We start from the raw sequence: 26282 nt of genomic DNA, 5'->3' as shown, positions 1-26282 counted from the left end.
TTTGTTTTCTACTTTTTAAATGTTTGAAGTGAAGTGAAGTTGCTCAGTCATGTCCGACTCTTTGCAACCCCTTGGACTTGTAGCCCACCAGGCTCCTCCGGCCATGGGGTTTTCCAAGCAAGAATACTGAAGCGGGCTGCTATTTCCTTCTCCGGGAGATCTTCCCGACCCAGGGATTGAACCCAGGTCTCCTACATTGTAGGCAGATGCTTTACCGTCTGAGCCACCAGAGAAGTCTTTAAATGTTTAGCTCACTGATTTTCAGCCTTTTCCTTTTTCTAATATGCACACTTAAATTTCCTCAAAGCATAGCTATTTCACTGATCTCAGATCACTTAGATGTTTAAAACTATGTTTTAAAATTTCTAAACATAAAGAGATTTTTCTAGTTACCTTGTCTAATTGCAGTTGAGCTGGGAACACATTTTATATGATTTCAGTCTTTTGGAAAGATGTTGAGACTTGATGGCTTGGCATATGGTCTGTTTTTGTTATGTGCCATATGTGCTTGAATCATAATCCTGGGTTCATGATGCATTATCTTAGCTTGGATTCCCCCAGAAACAAACTTTGGAACAAGAATTTGGGAGATGATCCCAGAAAGCACTGGAAGGAGTATGGGAAATGAAACAGACGGGAAAGCAGCTCATCAGAGGTGCATTAGCAAGCAAGTTACCACCATGCACAACAGCTTCATTCTCTTGGAAATCTGGGAAGCGGTGGAAATAGGTTTCCCACTCGAGTGGTGAGGGTGTCTATACACTGACCCCCACCATTTATTTGACTGAGTGCTGCTTAAGGGGATGGGCTTTGTTTTTATTTTTATCTTAGTTTGTCCTGCGGGATCTTAGTTCCCCAACCAGGGATGGAACCCATAGCCCCTGCAGTGAAGTGTGTAGTCTTATCCACTGGGCCACCAGCAAAGTCCCAAAGGGTTGGGTTTTTAATTTCCTGCCACTTGCTGCTTTCCACACACTTGGTTGGGGTGAGCTCTGTAGAAAGTTCTCCAACAAAGAGCTGCTGTCTTGGCTGCTTCACCCACTGAGTTCTCTTCAGTGGGCTCCACCTTGTGACCAATTCACTTCTGTGGCCACAGCTGCTACTGCTCCTGTCTGTCATGACTGCCTCATCAGCAGCCACCATTGTCCTGACCACCTTTGCTGCCTGTCACTACTGATGCCATCACCACATCACACTACAGCCACTGTCGGTGGGAGTATTGAGATAGTAAGAATGCCTTCAAAATGCTTGACTCAGTTCACAAAGAACAGCTATAGTCAACCCAGGAGGCCAATGAGAAGTGGTGGGCATGAAGCGGGTAAGCACTGGAAAGAGTGTGGGGAGGGGCAGGCAGCAATGTTGAGGGAATTTGTGTGGATGCTGAAGTGGTTGAGTGAGCTGACAACGCTCAGAATTCTGAGGAGGCAGAATTCCAGTCAAAGAAGTGTGCAGGTGATGAGGCAGGAGTATATGAGCCAGGAAGCAGCATCTTTAAGGGTCATTATTTTCACCTTTGATGGTTGAACTGAGCATTTTGTGCTTGTCACTGAACATACTGACTTAGTTGATAATCATTCACTATGTGAATGATAATAAATAGTTCAATCAGCATTTATCTTCAAAGGATAAATACCTCATTTATACCATCAAAAACTTTCAGGCAGAATGTGTGCAAATAGAAGCCAGATCTCTAAAGAAATGGACAATCTTGAAAGAAAGCAAGCTAGCTTTTACCATAAAATGTGCTGCTTTTCAAAAAAGTTCTGTTGCCACATCCTAGACCAGTTTAATCAGAATATCCTGGGGAAAGACCCAGACATTGATTCTTTTTCTTTTTTTTGGCTTTGAGTCATGTGGGATCTTAGTTCCCCAACCGGGGATCAAACCCATACCCCAAGCATTGAAAGCCTGGAGTCTTAAGCACTGGACTGCCAGGAAAGTCCCTAAATACCAATTTCAAAATTGATTTCAATATGCAACCAAGAACCACTGCTTTGGTGGACTTACTAATTTTTGATGGACTACATTTTTGGACACTAACTTGCTTGGAAATAAGGTTCTGAAAGTTTTTGACCCTATTCTGAAGCCCCTGATAAGACAAAATTTGCAGATTCTGGGAGCCTATGAGTGTCACAATATATCTTTTTTAACTTTATGTTTGGCTGTGCTCAGTCTTCCTTGCTGTGTGGGCATTCTCTAGTTGCAAGTGAGTGGAGGGATACTCTCTAGTTGTGGTGAACAGGCTTCTCCTTGTGGAGTATGGGCCCTGGAGCACTCGGACTTCAGTAGTTGCAGCACGTGGATTCAATAGATGAGGCTCTCAGGCTCTAGAGCATAGGCTCAATAGTTGTGGCTCACGGGCTTAATTGCTCCACAACGTGGGATCTTCCCGGATCAGTGATCTGAGCCATGTATCCTGCATTGACAGGCAGATTCTTTGTCACTGAGCCACCAGGGAAGCCCATGATAGTATTTCTTTTTAACAAAATGAATATTTACCAGTGAGGTGGTGACATATAAATAAGGTCAGATCCAAATAACATCCTTTCTGCCTTCTCTGATGGGCCAGAAATTATGGGATGCAAGGTATGTCCATTCAACCAGTCAGAAGGAAAGAGTATCACTCTAAAAAGCGTTAAAAGTAAAAAAGTATAAAAGTGTCAAGAACATAGACAAGTTTGTGCAATAAGGGGAACCCATGCTCCTGAGTCTCCCAAGGGCCAAGGCCTGGCCACCACCTCTGGGCTGTGCTGGCTGCCAAGCATGTGTGGATAGCCCCAAGGCAAAATCTCTGACTTCCCAGGAGACGACATTGAGGATAAAGTGGTAACTGCGATGCAGCAGTGTGAGGTGCTGGCAAGGAAAATGGGGAAATGCAGATGGGAAAAATGAAGAAAAAGAGCAACTCCAAAGAGTATGTACCTGGCAGAGCGCAAGCCACAGGAAACCTAGTCCAGGGAAGCTTGTATGTTCTCAGCATGTAGAAATGCGAGACTTTAAAAAAGAAGACGGCAAATAAAATGGTACTAATTGAATGAAGTAGATATATCGCCTCCTGGCACAGTGGATAAGAATCTTCATGCGAAGGCAGGGGACACGAGTTTGATCCCTGGTTCGGCAAAATCCCACATGCCACAGGGCATCTAAGCCCATGCACCATGGCTACTGAAGCCCCTGTGCCCCGAAATAAGAGAAGCCATGGCACAGCAACGAAGAGTAGCCCCCATGTGCAGCAACAAAGACCCAGCACAGCCAAAACTAAATATTTTTTTAAAGTAGATGTATAACCTATACAGAATAAAAATAACAATGACATATTTCTTCCTGTCTGATGATACAGTATTTAATAGTTTTGCTTTTTCTGTTTCCTTTTCCAGTAATAATTTTGTAAACTGCCTGCAGTCTTTAGGGTGTCTTGTCTTCTTTCACTTATTGGTAAAACAGAATCCTCAAGATTCCATTTTCAAAGCTTTTGTTGAGAGAATGTTTAGCTTGATGTCATCACATTGACCTGACACGAGGAATCAGTGTGATGTGGGCCTGCTGAGAGTAGAGTTTTGAGGCAAAGTGAATTTTATGTAATAGAAAAGTAAGGGAAAAAAACCTCATTTAATTCTTAACATTTTGAGGAAGTGGCAAAATGACAAAAATATGCATTATGAAAGCCTCTATATCACAGGGAAGTAAATCACATCTCTTTTTAGCCAAATATGTCCAGGACACTTAGCAAGTTAGCATCTTTTCATTTTCTTTGGTAAGGAGTGTATACACTGAATGGGATTTGCCAAAATTTATAATTGCACTTTCTGCCAAATATGCAGATAAATGAAGTCTTGGTAGCTCAATTGGTAAGGAATCCACCTGCAATGCAGGAAACCAGGTTCAATCCCTGCATCGGGAAGATCCCCTGAAGAAGGAAATGGCAACCCACTCCAGTATTCTTGCCTGGAGAATCCCATGGACAGAGGAGCCTAGTGAGCTATAGTCTGTGGGGTCACAGGAGCTGGACACGACTTAGCAACCAAACCACCACCACCAGTTTGTATTTGAATAAGAGATTAACAATCTTTTGTCTTCTGCAATTTCAAGGCAACCTTGGTAGAAATTAAAGAGATGATTTGAAACTCCAGTTTTCAAATCAAAAAATCTAATCACTAGGGGAACATTTGCTGTGGCTGCCATGCCTTGGCCGAGTCCGTGTGCAATGTGGGATCATTGGGGAGAGCTGCTGGAGTCAGTTTGCACTGTAAGGATCCAACACATCTGTTATGCTCTAGCATTTCCCCTTTTGTTCGCCCACAAGATATTTTAGTTGCAGTATCTGAATGAGGAAATGTAATTCTGCTCTGTTTCATAGAACAGCCAAGGGAACAATGCACTAATTGTGCTTGTTTGTGTCAATTCTGTGACAGCTGTTTTCAGCTGAGTTTTGGTGTCTTTTGGGGAGAAAAACAAACCACACTTTTGCTAGATTTAGAAGGACTTACCTATCTCATCCTGAACTTGTGAGTTTCAGTTTCCACATGTGCTTTCAGATACTCTTTTCCACCATGTGCAATCCCAGATTCTTTCTGTACAGTGTACAGTCTGATCTATTTTGATTACTTACTTTCCTATTCAGTTATATGTGTCCTTCCATTTGTGCATCGTGCTTAGTCATGTCTGACTCTTTGTGACCCTATGGACTGTAGGCCTCCAGGCTCCTCTGTCCATGGGATTTCCCAGGCAAGAATACTGAAATGGGTTGCCATTTCCTTCTCGAGAGAATCTTCCCGAACCAGGGATCAAGCCTGTGTCTCCCTCATTGGTAGGTGGATTCTTTACCACTGAGCCACCTCAGAAGCCCACATAAACATTTAGTCTGTATTTTATGTGCTGTCTGGATTGTGCTGCATTGTGTTTTTTTGGTCCATGCTGTGCAGCACGTGGGATCTTAGTTCCTGGATCAGGGATTGAGCCCCCTGCAATGGAAGCTGCTGCTGCTAAGTTGAGTCAGTCGTGTCCAACTCTGTGTGACCAATAAACGGCAGCCTACCAGACTCCGCTGTCCCTGGGATTCTCCAGGCAATAACACTAGAGGGGGTTGTCATTTCCTTCTCCAATTCATGAAAGTGAAAAGTGAAAGTGAAATTGTTCAGCCATGTCCAACTCAGCGACCCTATGGACTACCAGGCTCCTCTGTCCATGGGATTTTCCAGGCAAGAGTACTGGAGTGGGATGCCATTGCCTTCTCCGCTGCAATGGAAGAGAGGAGTCTTAAACACTGGACCACCAGGGAAGTCCATGGCATTGGTATTATAATCATTCTCATTTTCATTGTCCTGACTCCTAGGAAACAAAGTCACTATATTCACAATGTTAAAAATTAAACCATCACTGTCCCAGTGCAAAGCACAACAGTTAATCTGCAAAGACAGACTGTTCACATACAAGTGCAGTGTACTGAAGTTACACATTTAAGCTGCATTAGTCAGAGTGAGGCAGCATAGGAGGATTCATTACTCTGAGTTGCAAATTATAGATTGGGGGAGAAATAGCAACAGCAACAGTGGCAGGGAATTCGGTCGTGGTCCAGTGGTTAGGTCTTCGTGCTTCCACTTTAAGGGGCATGAGTTCAATCCCTGATCATCTAACTAAGATCCCCCAAGGAATATAGCCAAACCAAACAATAGCAGGTGGTCAGCTTGTGACATTTAATCTCCATTCAGGCTTCTCTCCCAAACTCCAGACTTGCATATCCATTGCCTACCCACGTTTTCATTTTATGTCCTGAAACATCTCAGGATTACAGTGTGCAGAGCTGAGCCTTTGATTCTGCTCCTAAAACTGCTCCACTCCTGCTTTTCTAAATCAGGCAGATCCATTCTTTCAGCTGCTCAGGTCAAAGGCCTTGGGAGCCTCCTTGACCCTGCTTTTCTCTCACACCCAGTATCCAGTGTGTTTGGAAATCCTGTTGACTCCCTCAAAATATATCCACAATCCCATTACCTCTCAGCATCTCCTGTTCCCAAATCCAACAGAGCCACCATCCCTCAAAGCTGGATTTCTGTGTCCCTTCTACCCCAGGTTCTCCTTCCTCCCACCCTGAGTATATACTTAATACAATGACCAGAGGGATCCTTTTATTTTTTACATTTTTTGGCTGTGTTGTGTGGCATGCAGGGTCTTATTCCCCCAAACAGGGACCCAACCTGTGGCCCCTGCATTGGGAGTCTTAACCACTGGACTGCCAGAGAAGTCCCCAAAGGGGATTGTTTAAACATGTAAGTTAGAATATATGTCACCTCTCCACCTAAAACTGCAAATGTACATCATGTCAGAGCAAAAGCCAAAATCTGCAGAGCAGCCTCCGAAGGCCTGGGCCATCTGGGCACCCTTCTCACTCACTCCTTCTGACCTCATTTCCTGCCAAGTTCCCAGCCACAAGGTCTCTTTCCTCCTCTTGGACCACTCCAGGCGTGGCCCTGCCTCAGGGCCTTTACTTCATTGTTTTGCTGGGAACCTTCTTCTCACAGAGAAACACAGGACTGTCACCTCTAAGTCTCTTCTCAAACGTCACCTTCTTACCACCCTACTTGGCATGGACACCTGCTTCTTGCCTCGTGCTTCAGATAACCAGCTCTTTTCCCTTTATCACCTCTTCATGTGCTTGTGCTTGAGTGTGCGGGTGCTCAGTTGCTTCAGTTGTGTCCAGGCTCCTCTTCTCTCCATGGGATTTCCCAGGCAAGAATACTGGAGTGGTTTGCCATTTCCTCCTCCAAGCGATCTTCCCAACCCAGGGATTGAACTCACATCGCTTGAGTCTCCTGTGTAGCAGATTCTTTACTGCTGAGCCAATGGAGAAGCCCTGTTACCTCTTCACCTACTTTACTTATTAGTGTTATTGCTTATTCTCTGTCTCTCCCACTTGAACAGGAAGGAATCTTTGTCTCATCTGTTCACTGGTGTATCGAAAGGCTTAAGAATAATGTCTGGTAGGTGCTCAGTAGACTTTTTTTGTTTGTTTTTTTTTTTTGAAGATTTGTTTTTAGCTGTGCTGGATCTTTGTTGCTGCAAGAGGCTTTCTCTAGTTGCTGAGAGCAGGGGCTACTCTCTAGTTGCAGTGCTCTGGCTGCTCATTGCAGTGACTTCTCTTGTTGTGGAGCACAGGCTCTAGGCACTCAGGCTTCAGTGAGTGCAGCACACAGGCTCAGCAGTTGCAGTGTATGGACTTAGTTGCCCTGCGGCATGTGGGATCTTCTCAGACCAGGAATCAAACCTGTGTCCCCTGCATTGCAGGTGGATTTTTAAGCACTGGACCACCAGAAAAGCCCAAATATTTTATTTTTTGATTTAATTTAATTTTATTTTTGGCCACACTGCAAGGCCTGTGGAGTCCCGCATGCCCTGACCGATATGGAACTGGTGACCTCTTCTATGGAAGCTTGGAGCCCTAACCACTGGACCATCAGGGAAGTCCCTCAATAAATATTTTAGAATGAATGAAGGAGGTGATCACCACACTTTGATCACCTCCTTTGTTCAGGAATAGTATGCCCAGATGGTGCAGGGCTTCAGAGACTTCTCTAAGGACTTTAGCCTGAGAAATGTGGCCAGCGTTGTCCTGGTGAGGTACAGGGCCCCAGAGGTGGTGGAGTGGTGACCTGAGGTCTCAGGGCCCAGTGTTTGACCACTGTTCTCCCTCACCTCTACCCTAAATGGCTCCAGCCAGTTTTTCAAGGTTGCACCACCAACTAGGGAAGGGTCATTGGAAGTACAATTATCAGCTTACCTCGGAAGACAGCCATGTCCCTCAAAGTTGCTCAGATATGTAGGGCAGGGGGCAGGAAGCTATGCTAGGTCAGGTGGTGGGGAATACCCTCTGAGAAGTTGACATTTGAGCAAAGACTTGGTACCAGGTCCAGGGCATGGGATCAATTCCCAGGGAAGAGAGAGGGGAGGGGACAGCAGCGAGAGATGGTAAAGTTCTTAAACATTAACATATCCATAATCCCTTTTTAAATGATCATTTTTATTTATTTGTTTCGCTGTACTGGATCTTAGTTGCAGCATTCTTTCTTGTGATATGTGAACTTTTAGTTGTGGCATATGGGATCTAGTTCCCTGACCAGGGATCCCACCTGGGACTCCTGATTGGAAGTGTGGAGGCTTAACCGCTGGACCATCAGGGAAATGCCCTGGTTAAAATTTATTTCTTTGCTCAACCTAATGCTGTAGGGCTTGGAGAGCTCCTCCTTTGAACTTCTGCACAGGTCAAGCAGATGAAGGAAGAAAGAGAGAGAAACTTGATCACGGGGAGGGTTTTTAGAAGCCGGTTGTGCAAGTCCTGGTGTATATCTTTACTGCCACTAACCAGGACTCAGCCTCACCTCATGGCAAGGGATGCAGGGAAATGTGGCCTACTTGTGTGTCCTGGAAGCAAAGCAAGTGAGCACTCAGTATTGTCTTTGCCACAAAGGTACCCTGCACAATTTGTGGACTATGCACAGGGCTATAGAATAGATACAGTACTAGGAACACACTGGTGTAGAAGGGAGAGGTGTGTGGCCTGGAACAGTCTTTCTGGAAGACAGTGTGGAAGTATCTTGTTCCATTTGTAAGCATTTATGCTACAGAATCTTGAGTATACACAGACTTACCTGGTGGTCCAGTGGTTAAGACTCTGTGCTTCCAATGCAGGAGATGTGAATTCAGTCCCTGGTCAGAGAACTAAGATCCCACATGCTATGCAGTACAGCCAAACGGGGGGGGGGGGGGATCATGAGTGTGCACGTGTGAATGTACAAGAACACATCCTGAAATCTAATTCACAATTATAAAAACTTGAAAACATTGGACAAAAAATGGGATGCATATAATTTAAAAACAAAGACAGGGACTTCCGCAGTGGTCCAGTGGTTAAGACTCTGCACTTCCATTGCAGGGAGCACAGGTTCCATCCATGGTCAGGGAACTCACATCCCACATGCCATGTAGCATGACCAAAAATAAATTAATAAATAAAAAAGGAGACAGATCTCCTTATATGGTCATCTAAACAGATGTCCAATAAAATGCAAATTGTACTATAATTATAGTGTGATCTCAATAAGAATATTTGTTTACACATTAATTTTAAATACACATAATACAGAAACTTGAAAGGTAGAGAAATCTGTCTATTGAAAAATCTCCCTTTCACCCTTGCTTCATCAAGTTCATTTCCTTAGAGGAAACCTATGCTACCAGTTTCTTGTGTATCTTTCAAGAATCATCTTATGTATACACCAGTAAATGCACATTCCCACATGTATGTATGTGTATTTTTAAAAAATATTTGTTTGACTGTGTTGGGTCTTAGTTGCGGTATTTGGGATCTAGTTCTGTGACTAGGAATCAAACCTGGTCCCCCTGCATTGAAAGCTTGGATTCTTAGTCACTGGACTACCAGGGATGTCCTTATATGTGTATTTTGATATTCTTTTTTTTTATGCAAATGCTAGCTTATTAATATTATACATTTGTTTTCCAAAATAAACAATTTTTATTGAAGTATACTTGATTTACAATGTTGTATTATTTTCAGGAATACAGCAAAATGATTCAGTTATATGAGAATATTTCAGATTCTTTTCTATCTCAGGTTATCATAAGTTATTGAATATAGTTCCCAGTACTACACAGTAGGTCCTTGTTGTTTATGTATTTTATATATAGTAGTGTGTGTATGTTAATACCAAACCTGTAATTTATCCCTCCCTCTCTCCCACTTTTCCCTTTGGTAACCATAAATCTGTTTTCTATGTCTGTGAGTCTGTTTCTGTTTTGTAAATAAGTTTATTTGTATCACTTTTTAAGATCTACATGTAAGTGATATGTGATATTTTGTCTTTCTCTGTCGATTTACCTCACTTAGGATGTTAACCTCTACATCTTTTTCCACCTAAAAATTTAACTTGGTTATCATTCCATTATGAGTATCTAAATGTGTGTGTGTGTGCTCAGATTCTTTACTGTCTGAGCCTGCAAAGTGGGAGACCCAGGTTTGATCCCTGGGTCGGGAAGATTCCCTGGAGAAGGAAATGGCAACCTACTCCAGTATTCTTGCCTGGAAAATCCCATGGACAGAGGAGCCTGGTGGGCTACAGTCCATGAGGTCTCAAGGAGTCAGACATAACTGAGCACACACACATACATTTAGATCCTCATAATGGAATGATTACCAAGTTAAACAAAACAAAAGTTGAGTCAGTTTCTCCCAGGCCTTCTCTTGACTAAGTCTTAACCTTGGCTGCCATCCTGCATTGCCTAGTCTTAGCAAAAAATCCTCTGAATTAATTTAGGGAGAATTCCCTCAGATGGTGCTAGTGGTAAAGAATCTGCCTGCCAATGCAGGAGACTCAAGAGACTCAGATGTGATCCCGGGGTTGGGAAGATCCCCTGGAGAAGAGAATGGTATACTCCAGTATTCTCGCCTGTTAAATCCCATGGACAGAGGAGCCTGGCGGGCTACAATCTGTAGGGTCGCAAAGAGTCCGATGTAACTGAGCACTGCACTGAGCCCTCACTTTTGACAAGTGATCAACTTCCTTATCCCCTACCTTTGATATGTAAGTCCTTCACCTACCTTAACAGCAAGGATTCTGCTGTCAGTTTACCAGGAATCCTTTGAAGTCTCCTCTCGGTCATTTTCTGTCCAGTGAGCCCTTCAAACTGCCTTTTGGCTATAAATCCCTCTTGTCCTGGTGTGTTCAGAGTTGAGTCAGATATAGCTCCCCTATTGCAATACTCCTGTTGCAATAGTCCCTGGGAAAGTCTTTTATTTTATTTTATTTTTTTCCATTTTAACAAGTGTCAGAGTTAACCTTTAACCTTGCTCCTCATTCCCTGAAATTCGTATACCCATGTCTTTCTTTACTTCTTCCTCAGGCCTCCTCCTACCTCTCTGGCCATCCCTTCACCTGCTCCCACCCCTGGTGATAGTCTTCGAGGCTTAAACCAGGCGTCTTCTATCCCGTACTCTCTGCAAGGATGTAATTTGTTATGGAAAATTTCAAACAATTCATTAGGTCACAGGTGGTTTCCTTGAGCCCAGATCTCTGTCACAGGCTCCCCCCAACTACCTGAATTTTTTTTTTAAATTAATTAATTTTTCACTGCTATTGAGTCTTTGATGTTCCACACAGGTTTTGTTTAGTTTCGGCAAGCTGGGGCTACCCTTTGTTGCAGTACTTGGGCATCTCATTGCAGTGGCTTCCCTTGTTGTGATGCACAGGTTCTAGGTGTGCAAGCTCAGTAGTTGCTCCTCGTGGGCCTTAGAGCCCAGGCTCAGTAGTTGTGGCGCATGGACTTAGTTCCTCCACACCATGTGGATTCTTCCCGGACCAGGGATCAAACCCGTGTCCCTTGCATTGGTAGGTGAATTCTCATCCATTGTGCCGCTAGGGAAGTCCCGGACTATATGGACTTCTCTTCAGATTTTTCAAAGGGAACACCCACCATCCAGAACTAAAGGCATCATCTTCCCCAGCCTGTCATTTCCTTCGGCCCCCTTACTCTTTCTAGAGGCCATATCATTGCACCTGGGTGTGGAGCGATCTTTCTCCCGATGGCCAGTGTGTTTAGTTAATTTCATTTCATTATTCATACCTGAACTAAGCTCAGAGTCCCTTAGAGAGTCTGCTCTGTCCCCACACTCCTCAGAGTCCAGGTTCCACAACTGTATGTTTCCACAGCAGTACCATAAGCCTCTCACTCATGACCCTGCTTGAAAGAGGGTACCTCGGACAGATCCACATGGAGCATCTGCAAAACAATCATTTCAGACTATTCAAAAATGCCAGTGTCATGAAAGACAGAAAAAGTTCAGGGACTGGTGCAAAAGACACATTGCTGGATCATCTCCAAGCCATTACAATATTGGCGTGACTTGGAATATTTTAACATAGACTGCATGTGTGCGTGCTCAGTCGCTCAGTCTTGTCCGACTCTTTGTGACTCCTGGGACTGTAGCCCACCAGACTTCTCTGTCCATGGGATTTCTCAGGCAAGAATATTGGAGTGGGTTGCCATTTCCTCTTCCAGGGGATCTTCCTGACCCAGGGATAGAACCCAGGGCTCCTTTGTCTCCTGCATTGGCAAGCAGATTCTTTACTAGTGACACTCCTGTATATTAAATAATAAATGTTAAATGTCTTCGATTTGATGATGATACTGAGTTAATATATGAGAATTATAGGGAATTTCCCTGTAGTCCAGTGGTTAGGACTCCAAGCTCTCACTGCCAAGGACCTAGGTTCCATCTCTTATCAGGGAACTAGGATTCCACATGACACATGGCTTGGCAAAAAAAATAGTTGCTTAATATATGAGAATTATGATATATAATATATAAGAATTATTTAGGAGAAACACACTGAAGTGTCTCGGGGTGAATTCCAATAAGAAATGTAACTTATTCTCAAATAATTCAGAAAAAAAGTGTCAGTGTATATGTCTATATACCTATAAATATAGGTGTATACATATATGTCTATATTTATCATTCACATCTATTTATACATATGTAATGTATATCTGCATACTATATGTAATCAAGGGGCTTCCCTGGTAGCTTGGACAGTAAAGAACCTGCCTGCAATGCAGGAGACCAGGGTTTGATACCTGAGTTGTGAAGAGCCCCTGGAGAAGGAAATGGAACCCCACTCCAGTATTCTTGCCTGAAGAATTCCATGGACAGAGAAGCCTGGCGGGCTACAGCCCAAGGAATTACAAAGAATCGGACATGACTGAGTGACTCACAAACACACACACACACACACACACACACACATATATCTAGGTATCTATAGAGAAAACATATAATAAGGCTAACAATAAATCAAAGTAAAGGGTATATTGTGTTATTTTTGCAACATTTTGTAGATTTGAAGTTTTCTAAAATAAAAAAATTGGAGGAAAATTAATAAACATGTAAAATGTAAAAAGACCTTACACATGGACATCACCAGGTGGCCAACACAGAAATCAGGTTGATTATATTCTTTGCAGCCAAAGATGGAGAAGTTCCATACAGTCAGGAAAAACAAGATCAGGAGTGGACTATGACTCAGATCATGAACTTGCTATTGCCAAATTCAGACTTAAATTGAAGAAAGTGGGGAAAAACCACTAGACCATTCAGGTATGACCTAAATCAAATCCCTTATGATTCTACAGTGGAAGTGAGAAATAGATTTAAGGGACTAGATCTGATAGATAGAGTGCCTGATGAACTATGGACAGAGGTTTGTGACATTGTACAGGAGACAGGGAGCAAGACCATCCCCAAGAAAAAGAAATACAAAACAGCAAAATGGCTGTCTGAGGAGGCCTTACAAATAGCTGTGAAAAGAGGAGAAGCCAAAAGCAAAGGAGAATAGGAAAGATATACCCATTTGAATGCAGAGTTCCAAAGAATAGCAAGGAGAGATAAGAAAGCCTTCCTCAGTGATCAGTGCAAAGAAATAGAGGAAAACAATAGAATGGGAAAGACTAAAGATCTCTTCAAGAAAATTAGAGATACCAAGGGAACATTTCATGCAAAGATGGGCTCAATAAAGGGCTGAAATGGTATGGACCTAACTGAAGCAGAAGATATTAAGAAGAGGTGGCAAGAATACACAGAAGAACTATACAAAAAAGATCTTCACGACCCAGATAATCACTATGGTGTGATCACTCACCTAGACATCCTGGAATGTGAAGTCAAGTGGGCCTTAGGAAGCATCACTACAGACAAAGCTAATGGAGGTGATGGAATTCCATTTGAGCTGTTTCAAATCCTAAATGCTGATGCTGTGAAAGTGTTGCATTCAATATGTCAGCAAATTTGCAAAGCTCAGCAGTGGCCACGGGACTGGAAAAGGTCAGTTTTCATTCCAATCCCAAAGGAAGGCCAAGCCAAAGAATGCTCAAACTACCACACAATTGCACTCATCTCACACGCTAGTAAAGTAATTCTCAAAATTTTCCAAGCCAGGCTTCAGCAATTTGTGAACCATGAACTTCCTGCTGTTCAAGCTGGCTTTAGAAAAGACAGAGGAACCAGAGATCAAATTGCCAACATCCGCTGGATCATGGAAAAAGCAAGAGCGTTCTAGAAAAACATCTATTTCTTCTTTATTGACTATGCCAAAATCTCTGACGGTGTGGATCACAACAAACTGTGGAAAATTCTGAAAGAGATGGGAATACCAGACCACCTGACCTGCCTCTTGAGAAACCTGTATGCAAGTCAGGAACCAACAGTTAGAACTGGACATGGAACAGCAGACTGGTTCCAAATAGGAAAAGGAGTATGTCAAGGCTGTATATTGTCACCCTGCTTATTTAACTTGTATGCAGAGTACATCATGAGAAATGCTGGGCTGGAGGAAGCACAGGCTGGAATCAAGATTGCTGGGAGAAATATCAATAACCTCAGATATGCACATGATACCACCCTTATGGCAGAAAGTGAAGAAGAACTAAAGAGCTTCTTGATGAAAGTGAAAGAGGAAAGTGAAAAAGTTGTTTTAAAGCTCAACATTCAGAAAACTAAGATCATGGCATCTGGTCCCATCACTTCATGGCAAATAGATGGGGAAACAGTGGAAACAATGGCTGACTTTATTTTTGGGGGCTCCAAAATCACTACAGATGGTGATTGCAGCCATGAAATTAAAAGACGCTTACTCCTTGGAAGGAAAGTTATGACCAACCTAGACAGCATATTAAAAAGCAGAGACATTACTTTGCTGACAAAGGTTCATTTGGTTAAAGCTATGGTTTTTCCAGTAGTCATGTATGAATGTGAGAGTTGGACTATAAAGAAAGCTGAGCGCCGAAGTATTAATGCTTTTGAACTGTGGTGTTGGAGAAGACTCTTGAGAGTCCCTTGGACTGCAGGGAGATCCAACCAGTCCATCCTAAAGGAGATCAGTCCTGGGTGTTCATTGGAAGGACTGGTGTTGAAGCTGAAACTCCAATACTTTGGCCACCTGATGCAAAGAGCTGACTCATTTGAAAAGACCCTGATGCTGGGAAAGATTGAGGGCAGGAGGAGAAGGGGACGACAGGGGATGAGATGGTTGCATGGCATCACTGACTGAACGGACATGGGTTTGGATGGACTCTGGGAGTTGATGATGAGCAGGGAGGCCTGGCGTGCTGCGGTTCATGGGGTCGCAAAAAGTCGGACACGACCAAGCGACTGAACTGAAAGTGTAACAAGCTTTGGAGAAAGAAAATAAAGTTTTGGAGAAGAACTTCTTGGTAACAGTCATTCAGGCCATGTTATCATCCTCTTGTTTTCATATACAGTCCCAAAAGATGGATTTAAAAACAAAAAAATTTTGAGATGCAATTTAGTGATTTAAAATACAATCCAATTGATAACAATGTAATTGCTCAAAATCATAGAGATATAGCTTATTCTTTCCAGTTCTTAAGTTGGACATAGACTGTGCAACTGTTTGTTCTATTATATTTTATCTTTTGGCCATGTCTCACAACATGGAGACCTTAGTTCCCCTACCAGGGATCAAACTCACACCTCCTGCTTTGAAAGTGCAGAGTTTTTACCACTGGATAGCCAGGGAAGTCCCTGTATTATATTTCAAAAAATAAATAAATAAAGCAGGCCATTCAAAAAATAATGATGAGAGTATAAAGGAAAAAAGATTTTGTTTGGTCCAAGTCTGAGATCTTGAGGTACACACACACACACACACACACACACGCACACACACACAAAAGAGGGGATTAGTAAAATTAAACTCTGAAGTTAATGAAACAGGAAATAAAGCAAAAAAGGCTTAGAAGGATTAACCCCAAGTTGTTTCTTCAGAAGCCCGATCAAAGAAAAAGAAAGTAAAAGGTTAAAGGACATGCATTAAAAATTAGAAAGGAAATAAAGCCAGAAGTTGCCTGGAAAGTATTGTGTGCCAGTCTATTACAAAATTTCCTGCTGAATATTTAAGGATCAGATCTGACATAAGAAGAAGAAAGCATGAGTATCTCAATTACCATGGAAAAAATGGGAAAGGTGATTAAAGAGCTGTATAAAAACCACCTGTATACCCTTACTCAACAGGCTTCCTAGGTGGCTGAGTGGTAAAGAATCTGCCTGCTAGGCAGGAGACTCGGGTTCGATCCCTAGATTAGGAAGATTCCCTGCAGAAGGAAATGGCCACCCACTCTTGTATTCTTGCCTGGGAAATCCCATGGAAAGAGAAGCCTGGTGGGCTACAATCCGTGGGGTCTCGAGTGAGACACAATTGAGTGACTAAGCAACAACACAGACTCAGATTTTCTTATTGCTAAGAAATTTCTTATTGCCTCCCTTGCCTTTTTGTTTGTTCTCTCTCTCTGTATATTCTTAACATTTTTTTTTTCCAGAACAATTTGAGAAAAAATTGCAAACATCATGACCCTTTACTCCTTATGTGATACAAAGTGCACTCATGGCAGTGAAAAATTCAGTGGTGGGGTCCTCCATAGGCTGGAATGATGGTAAGACACGGCAACAGTGAACTGGACTCCCTGGTGTTACTGGAAATAATGAGATTCTGAAATAGCAGAGGCAGGTGGGAGCACTTAACCATCAGAGGCAGGGTGGACATAATTACTGAAATGGACAGCAATCTTGGAGTGGCAACCGGGGTGTCTTGATATACAGAGACCTGGAGCAATGGCTAATGATCCATAATGTCTTTGGGGAAGAGATATGATGGCATCTGAATATTGTTTGATTGTATAACCAGAAAACATGGACAGCTGGGATGCAAAAGCCTGGTGCCCTTTACTTCAGTGGAAAATTACAAGTCCTCACCCAGTTTCTGGATGAGTCAGTTTTTAACACTGACAGACATGCATTCCAGTTCCCTGTGAGGAAGGAGTTGGGAAGGCCACTGCAAAAATGTATAGTGTTTCTTTAAAAAAAAAAAAAAAGTATAGTGTTTCTTTAGTTTTTTCTTAAACAGACCTGTGACTGTTTTCTGGAGAAACTGTCCACCACAGAAGAGGGAATACAGAGACTTCTTATAGGTGGCAAGGCCAGCAGAATACATTGACTGTCCTGCCCCAGTGCTATGTTAACTCTCCTGCTTTCTGTTACAACATAATCCACAGGGATCTTGAACATCTTGATATTCTACAGAACATGATACTAATTGAATTTTGTTGAACAAAATATGGTAAGTACTCTGGATGCCCAGATGCCAGTTAGCAGGGAACAACAACAAAAAAAACTTTCCCCAAAATTCATATTTTTTGCCATATTGGTGAAATTTTTATGAACCCACTGGTTTGGGACAAATGCTATACCTTAAGTACCTCCATCACTATGGAAGATGCAGATAGTATTAAGAAAGAAAGAAATAGTATTTTGGGGAACTGGGCTTCCCTTGTAGCTCAGTTGGTAAAGAATCTGCCTGCAGTAGAGGAGACCTGGGTTCAATCCCTGGGTTGGGAAGATCCCCTGGAGAAGAAAATGGCAACCCACTCCAGTATCCTTGCCTGGAAAATCTCATGGACAGAGGAGCTTGGTGGGCTGCAGTCCATGGGGTCTCAAAGAGTCAGGCACGACTGAGCGACTAACACTTAACACTTGAGACAAAACAGCACTGATTCATTTACTTTCTAGTTCAAATAATGTCCAGAGCAAGAGGAGATTTCTCATAGATCCAGAGCACAAGGCAAATTGCCTGCTCCTTGGCCACTGAATGTAGCAGGACCTGTGGCGCCCAGGTGTCCGTGATAGGTAAAGATACCCTGTGGAGTCAGGAAGGGCCAAAAGGAGGTTTGCAACACGGACCTCTAAGGATCTGGAACAGGTGTCAATGTGTGTATGTGGGTTGGAGACCCCTTGTTGTTCAGTCGCTCAGTTGTATCCAACCCTCTGCAATACCATGGAATACAGCATGCTAGGCCTCCCTGTCCTTCAGCATCTCCCAGAGTTTGCTCAAACTCATGTCCATTGAGTCAGTGATGCCATCCAACCATCTTATCTTCTGTCATCCTCTTCTCTTCGAGCCCTCAATCTTTCCCAGCATCAGGGTATTTCCCAGTGAGTTGGCTCTTCGCACCGGGTGGCCAGAGTATTGGAGCTTCAACTTCAGCACCAGTCCTTCCAATGAATATTCAGGGTTGATTTCCTTTAGGATTCACTGCTCTGATCTCCTTGCAGTCCAAGGGACTCTCAAGAGACTTCTCCAGCATCACAGTTCAAAGGCATCAATTCTTTGGTGCTCAGTGTTCTTTATGGTCCAACTCTCACATCCATACATGACTACTGGAAAGACCATTTTGACTATACAGACCTTTACTGGCAAAGTAATATCTCTGCTTTTTAATATGCATCTAGGTTTGTCATAGCTTTTCTTCCAAGGAGCAAGTGTATTTTAATTTCATGGCTGTAGTCACTGCCCACAGTGATTTCGGAGCCCGTGAAAATAAAATCTGTCACTGTTTGCATTGTTTCCCAATCATGGTCTGTGTGCAGATTGGAAAAGAATTTCTGAACATGAGGTAGAATGAGAGGAGTAGAGAGTTTATTACAGTGAGAGATGCCGTTAGAACAGTGGGCTGGCTCAGGGGAGAGTTGACCCCTTTCTCAGGCTTGTAGACAATTTTTATAGCCTAAAGACAGAGATAATTCCTACTGGAAAGGTGGCATTAGGTGATTGGTTAAGATGCTATAGGGTGGGTAATAGGGTGGGATATTTTAACCTAATATGGGGTCACAGAACTGGTGGGTTTAGATCTGGAGGCTCATGGGGACCGTTGCTATGAGGCTCAGTCAGTTCCAGAGATATTTTTCCTGTGACCCTGGTACAGGGCTCCACACCTGTGACCTTGGAATGGAGCTCCACAACAAGGTTCTACCTTCTGTAACAAAAGAACTATTTGCCATTCATCTGAGAAGCAGCTCCTGTAATGCCTTGTGTATTAGTCACTCAGTTATGTCTGACTCTTTGCAGCCTCCTGGACTATATAGCCCACCAGGCTCCACTGTCCATGGACTTCTCCAGGCAACAGTACTGGAGTGTGTTGCCATTCCCCTGTCCAGGGTATCTTCCTGACCCAGGAATCGAACCTGGGTCTCCTGCATTGTAGATGGATTATTTACTGTCTGAGTCACCAGGGAAGCCCCCTGTAATGCCCCTGAGCCTTTAAAGAGACTTTGAAATTGATCATAGGGCATCCAATGACTTTGCAACTGGAGCTGCCTTTCAAGTTGCAGCAACAATTCATCATATGATGGAAATGGTCTTTTAGGAACAGGTCCAGAGAACACAAATAATTTAGCTAGATAAATGGTCCAGGTTCCTATGTCATCCTCCTCTACTGCACTGACACCATTCTCTCAGCTTGTGCATATAACCTCAGGGGATCTGTGTGATCAGTTGATGGGAGAAAATGTTACGTCTTGTTGGTGTGAGCCGAAATGGACAGCTACCACATTACAGTCCACTCAAGGTGGCCCTAAAAATAGGGATGAGGAGAAATCTTCCCAGAAATCAGAGTTGTGACTAGTGTATATCCACTGAAAACAAAAAACAACAAAAACAAAAAAAAGTACAGCCTAAAGTTATAGAGTTTTGGTTTGTTCTTTGTTCTTTATTGTACAACACAGAGAATAGTCAATCTTTTATTTATTTTCCAGTGCCAAATCCAGACCAGTTCATTCATTTACTTATTTTTAAATTTTTGTTGGAGTTTAGTTGCTTAAAGTCTTCCCTGTGGTTCAGATGGTAAAGAATTTCTGCTGCAATACAGGAGACCCAGGTTCAATCTCTGAGTTGGAAAGATACCCTGGAGAAGGGAATGGAAACCCACTTCCGTATTCCCATGAACAGAGGAGCCTGGCAGCCTACAGTCCATGGGGTCACCAAGAGTTGGACATGACTGAGCAATTAACACGTATTCTGGAACTTCCCCGGTGGCTCAGCGGGTAAAGAATCTGCTTTCAATGCAGGAGACCTGGGTTCAATCCCTGGGTTGGAAAGATTTCCTGGAGAAGGAAAGGGCAACCCACTCCAGTATTCTTGCCTGGGAAATCCCATGTACAGAGGGGAGTGGCAGGCTACAGTTCAAAGGGTCACAAAGAGTTGGACAGGACTGAGCAACCAAGCATAGTTGCTTAAAGTTATGTTTTATTTGGGGACCTTACTGAGGACTGTAGTATATGGGAGACAGCCTCTCAGATTCGTAGGCACTGTTCCAAAGAGGTAAGGGAGGAGACAGTATGTATATATAGGAGTTTTTGCTGGAGTAAAAAAAAAAAAGAAACCCATGTAGTTGAACATCAAAAGACTACTACTAATTAAAAGAAAACACAAACATCCCAGGTTAATAACTTTAGTGCTTTCTATACATGAGAAGATGCAATAATCCGGGCTCATTGAAATTATTCATTTGATATGCATCTTAACTGTCTAGGAACAGTATCTGTCTTTCTCCATCCTGAAGAATTCTCAGGGAGCGCATGCAGTAGCTGATGGCTCTATGGCAGGCAACATTCATAGTTTACTGGAATGGCAGACAGTTTTCTTTTAAGTAGTATTTTATTCTATGAGTATACAACATTGGAGACAAAGGAACTTTTTTTTTTAAATTGGAGGACAACTGGTTTACAGTGTGTTGATTTCTGCTGTATAACAGCTCGAATCAATCATAGTAATACATACATCCCCTCCCTCTTGAGCCTTCCTCCATTCCCCACATCCCACTTCTCTAGGTCATAGCAGAGCTGGGATCCCTGTGTTATATAGCAGCTTCGCATTAGTTAACTATTTTACACACTATAGGGTATATATGCCAATGGTACTTTTTCCACTCATCCTACCTGCCTCTTCTCCCACTGTGTCCACAAATTCCTTCTCTACATCTGCGTCTCCATTTCTTCTTCATAAATACATTCATCCGCAAAGGGACATTTTAACCAAATACAATTTTTCCCCCCTGGAATAGCAATTTTTGTCCACGTACAATTTGTATTTTGAGAGAAGAGGCCTGAAGTAGGTAGCTGTATGAATTCCTGAGGTGTGGTGAGTAGTTTGGCTAGGAGGTCGGGGACCTGGAAAATGTGAGATGGGAAGATTAGAGACAAGGGGTATGAACCTGTGTGCACAGGATGTTTGTATCTTTGTGTTTCGAGTCAGGGCCCACCAAAAGCGTACCCCTGAGGAGATACACTCAGCAGCCGTGTGAGCAGGGTGACATAACAGGTGAAAGTCAGCTAGCCTCTGTCTTTCATAACCCTATTGTTCGTGTGATTGACAGCTGAAGAAACAGCGTGGACTCCTCCTGTCCAAGATTGATCAAACAACATTTATCATGTCACCAACTGTGCCACGTGGTACCATCCCTTGGAGGAAAGCAGCCAGTCCATTGGTGGCAGATTGATTACATCTAATCTCTTCTATTCTGGACATGACAGTGATTATTTTTTTTTCAGTTGGGGTATAGTTGCTTTACAATGTTGTGTTCTGCTGTACAACAACATGAATCAGCTATAGTGTGCATATATACCCTCCCTCTTGGGCGTCCCCCATCCCCTCCACTCTTTTTTATTATTTATTTATCTGGGCCTCAGGTGGCTGAGTGGCACAGAATCCACCTGCTACTACAGGAGACAAGGGTCTGATCCCTGGGTCAGAGAGATCACCTGGAGAAGGACATGGCAACCCACTCCAGTGTTTTTACTTAGAAAATTCTGTGGACAGAGGAGCCTGACGGGCTACAGTCCATGGGGTCACATAGAGTTGGACATGACTTAGCTACTAAACAATGACAACAGTTCCTTTATTTATCTGGCTGTGTTGGGTCTTGGTTGCAGCATGTGAGAACTGCCATCTTTGTTTCATCATGGAGACTCTCTATTGAGGGCTATGGAGTCTAGTTCCCTGACCAGAGGTTGAATCTGGTTCCCCTGCATTGTGGGGGAAGGAAGATTCTTAGCCACTATACCACCAAGAAAGTCCCCCACCCATTCTTACCAAAGTTTATGCCTACTGCACACCTGGTTGTAATTCACTGCCTGCAGTGTCTCTACCAGCACCACTGTGAAGGCTCATGGAAGGCTTGATTATCCTTGAGTGTGAATGAGACATAGCAATGGGTCCTTATTATAATAGTGGGATCCACTAGTTCTACCATATATCAGACCTCCCAAAAGCAGTCAACCAGGTAAATATTTGGATGGCCCATTAAAACCTCAGCCCTGGTGCCATTTTAGGAACAACATTTAGAGTTAAGACATTCTTCTTTCTCCAGGGATGCAGCCTATGCATTGTATCAATATCCAGAGTATGCAGGTTCTGGAATCAAGGGGAAGAATCAAGAGTGCCTTTTCTCACTTCAACTCATAATGAGCAGGTTGTCAACCTGAGGCTCTACTGGAACCAAGGGCCTGGTTTATAGAAAATGAATGCTTGTTCCAGGGGATGAAGTAAGATTTTGGCTCTTTTGGGTTTCTTTTGTCTTTTTTGCAACTTCTTTTTTTTTTTTTTGCAACTTCTTAAATCAGATATTTCTCCATTATTCTTGCCTGGGAATTCCCATGGACAGAGGAGCCTTGCAGGCTACAGTCCATGGGATTGCAAAGAGTCAGATACGACTGAGCAACTAAGCTTTCCTTTCCCACAAGTAGGATATTTACATGAATCTCTAATTTGCAGCTTTTATTTTTCTCTAACAGGAGCATTTAAGACTATGAATATCTAAAGAGTGTTTGTGGGGACTTCCCTGGTGGTCCAGTGGCTACAACTCCTTGCTCCCAATACAGGGGGCCCAGGTTCAATCCCTGGTCAGGGAACATAGATCCCACATACTGCAACTAAAGATCCCACATGCCTTAACTAAGACTCAGCATGACCAAATGAGTAAATTAACTAATTAATTTAAAAAATAGTGTTTGTGATATGTTAGTATATTGTCATTATTTCTGCATACTAAGTGATTTCCACACTAGTTTCTTCTTTGACATATCAGTTATTTAGAATTTATCTTATGAATTTCCAAATATAGTATTCTTCTAATTTTCCTTTGGTTAATACTTTCAAATTTAAATGGATTACATTTAAAGAATGACATCAGTCTTTTAAGATTTGAGGAAATTAGCTCCATGAGATCTTTTTTCATAAAAGTTCCATGTAAGATTCAAAATAACGTGTATTCCACAACAGTTGTTCTACTTCTGCTTAAAGTTAAACTTCCTGGCTGCAGAGTTTAGTTAATATAGTAACACCTTGATCTAAATATTACAGAAGGTAATGTGTAAAATATTCCATGGGTGGTAGCTCTGTGAATTTCTCCTGGTAGTTCTGTTCATGTTTTATTTACATACAGTACTTTGAAGCTATTTAGTTAGGCTCACACAAATCTGTACTAGTTTTATGTTCCTGGTGTAATAAACCTTCTATCATAATGGATTGATCCTCTTTATCTCTAGTAATGCTTTTTGCCTTAAATTCTATTTTGCCTGATCGTAACATGGCTACATCTGCTTTCTTTCCCTTAGTTTGCCCATATACCCTGTTGTATTCCTTTATTTTGTTAATTTTTTTTTTTTTTGGCCAGCCACGTGGGGCATATGGAATCTTAGTTCCTGGACTAGGAGATGGAAACTTTGGCCCCTGCAGTGGAAGCTCTGAGTCCTAACCACTGAATCTCCAGGGCATTCCCAATCTTTGTTTTTTTTAAGTGAAAATGTTCAGTTACTTATATTTTATATACTCCTTTAAAATTTATATGATAATCAGCTCTTAGATTATTTTATTATCTCTAAAGATTATTTATAATCTTTAAAGAGATTATTATCCCTCTAGATTATTTTATCCAGATTTATTTATTTAGATTTATTTTATTGTGCTTTATATTTGCCTTCTTTTCTATTTGTATTCCTCTCTGGTGGCTCAGATGCTAAGAATCTGCCTGTAGTGTAGGAGACCCAGGTTTGATCCATGGGTTGGTAAGATCCTCTGGAGAAGGAAATGACAACTCACCCCAGTATTCTTGCCTGAGAAATCCCATGGACAGAGGAGCCTGGTGACTATAGTTCATGGGGTCACAAAGAGTTGAACATGACTGAGCTACAATTCTTAAAGAGATGGGAATACCAGATACCTTACCTGCCTCCAACAGTTAGAACTGAACTTGGAACAACAGACTGGTTCCAAATCAGGAAAGGAGTATGTCAAGTCTGTATATTGTCACCCTGTTTATTTAACTTATATGCAGAGTACATCCTGCAAAATGCCAAGCTGGATGAAGCACAAACTGGAATTAAGATTGCCAGGAGAAATATCAATAACCTCAGATACACAGATGACAGCACCCTTATAGCAGAAATTGAAGAACTAAAGAGCCTCATGTTGAAAGTGAAAGAGGAGAGTGAAAAAGTTGACTTAAAACTCAACATTCAGAAAACTAAGATCATGGCATCTGGTCCCATCACTTCATAACAAATAGATGGGGAAACAATGGAAACAGACAGACTTTGTTTTTTGGAATCCAAAATCACTGCAAATGGTGACTGCAGCCATGAAATTAAAAGATGCTTCCTCCTTGGAAGAAAAGCTATGACAAACCTAGGCAGCATATTAAAAAGCAGAGACATTACTTTGCCAACAAAGGTCCTTCTAGTCAAGGCTGTGGTTTTTCCAGTAGTCATGTATGGATGTGAGTGCCAAAAAACTGATGCTTTTGAGTTGAGGTGTTAGAGAAGACTCTTGAGATTCCCTTGGATTGCAAGGAGATGAAACCAGTCTATTCTAAAGGAAATCAGTCCTGAATATTCATTGCAAGGACTGATGCTGAAGCTGAAACTCCAATACTTTGGCCACCTGATGCGAAGAACTGACTCATTAGAAAAGACCCTGATGCTGCGCAAGATTGAAGGCAGGAGGAGAAGGGGACAACAGAGGATGAGATGGTTGGATGGCATCACCAATTCGATAGACATGAGTTTGAGCAAGCTCTGAGAGTTGGTGATGGACAGAGAAGCCTGGCGTGCTGCAGTCCATGGGTTGCAAAGAATCGGACACAACTGAGCGACTGAACTGAACTGAACTGAGCTACTAACACTCACTGGCTTCTTTGGGATGGGTTAAATATTTTTTCTAATTCCTTTTTTAATTTTTACAAGTATGAGAATTATATATTTTAGCCTATTAATTTTTACCCCAGGTATTTTGATATTCATGATTAACTTGGTAAAATCTAAAATAAATAGCTTTATAGCCTTCAAACCACACAAGGATATTTGAATACATGAACCTCAATTCCTCCCCCGTTTACCTGTTCATTTTGCTGTTTTAAGCCCAGCAGACAGTTTTCTTGTTTCACAGTATCAGTGTTCTTTATTCTTTCCTGTATTTCTGATCTTTTTTGTGGATTGCTTCCCTTCTATCTACCTAAAGTACATTCTTTAGGGACTTCCCTTGTGGTTCAGTGGTTAAGACTCCTCACTTCCAATGCAAGGGTTAAGGTTTGATCTCTGGTCGGGAAACTATGATCCCACATGCGGTGTGGCCAAAAAATAATAAATATGTAAAGTACATTTTTAGAATTTCCTGAAGTTCTGTTGGGGACACACCCTTTACAGCCCAATACCCATGGGGGGCAGGTTCCTAGAGCTGCCGGGGGTGCTCAAGTACCTTATATAAGGTAGTGTGGTACAATGAATACAGTCGGCCCATGTATGGGCATGCTTAATCAACCGGTGATGGAAATATTTGTGCACAAATGATGGAGAAAGAGAATACACGGTAAGATGAGACTTCAGGTTATTAAATAATGGGAGACTTTCCTGTCAGGATAACTTGTGACCCGATTGCCTGAAAGATTACTCAGGCCTGAAAATGAGCAAGAAGCTATCTCCAGGAAGAAAAGTTAAAATATTCTTTTAGAGGAAATTGGGCAACTCTGTAGCATCTGCCTGTGTCTGCTGGACTTAGATTAATGCCACAGGGCAGGTTACATGTGGGAGGCACAGGCTGAGCCTCAGAAGCTAAGGGTCGAGGCATCCTGGAAATGGGGGGGGAGGCTTAAGGGCCCACAGGTACGAAGACAGGGAGGTCCCAGCTTCATTTTAAGCTGGAAGGAACAGATTTCTGGTTTAGAAAGGCTGGGAAGGAAGTTTTATATTATAAATGCAAATATCTGCAGCGTGCAGTCAGGCCCCAGGGCATGAGAGAGAGCCGGATCTATGGAGAGAGGCTGAAAAGTTTGCAGAATTAACCCTGCTCATTGCTGTCAAGGTCTTTCGCCCAGTCCAT

At 42.5% G+C, this 26282-nt stretch overlaps 1 protein-coding gene across 4 annotated transcripts in view; it reads left to right on the top strand.

Annotated features, from left to right (window-relative positions):
* Positions 1 to 26282, top strand: part of CHCHD5 (coiled-coil-helix-coiled-coil-helix domain containing 5) — a 46645-nt gene that overhangs the window by 8982 nt on the left and 11381 nt on the right. Inside the window, exon 4 of one of the 4 annotated variants that reach the window (XM_065929194.1) lies at positions 24244 to 25261. The exons of the other annotated variants lie outside the window; for them this stretch is intronic. Within the exon in view, the coding sequence (XP_065785266.1) occupies positions 24244 to 24348 (105 nt within the window). The 3' untranslated portion in view covers positions 24349 to 25261. Of the gene's footprint in view, positions 1 to 24243; positions 25262 to 26282 lie in introns of those variants that run through there. 4 annotated transcript variants of the gene reach the window in all.

Source organism: Muntiacus reevesi, chromosome 3 (genome assembly GCF_963930625.1).
Source record: "Muntiacus reevesi chromosome 3, mMunRee1.1, whole genome shotgun sequence".
Classification (NCBI taxonomy): domain Eukaryota; kingdom Metazoa; phylum Chordata; class Mammalia; order Artiodactyla; family Cervidae; genus Muntiacus; species Muntiacus reevesi.
The sequence above is the reverse complement of the archived record's forward strand: the minus strand, read 5'-3'. Positions and strand labels throughout refer to the sequence as shown.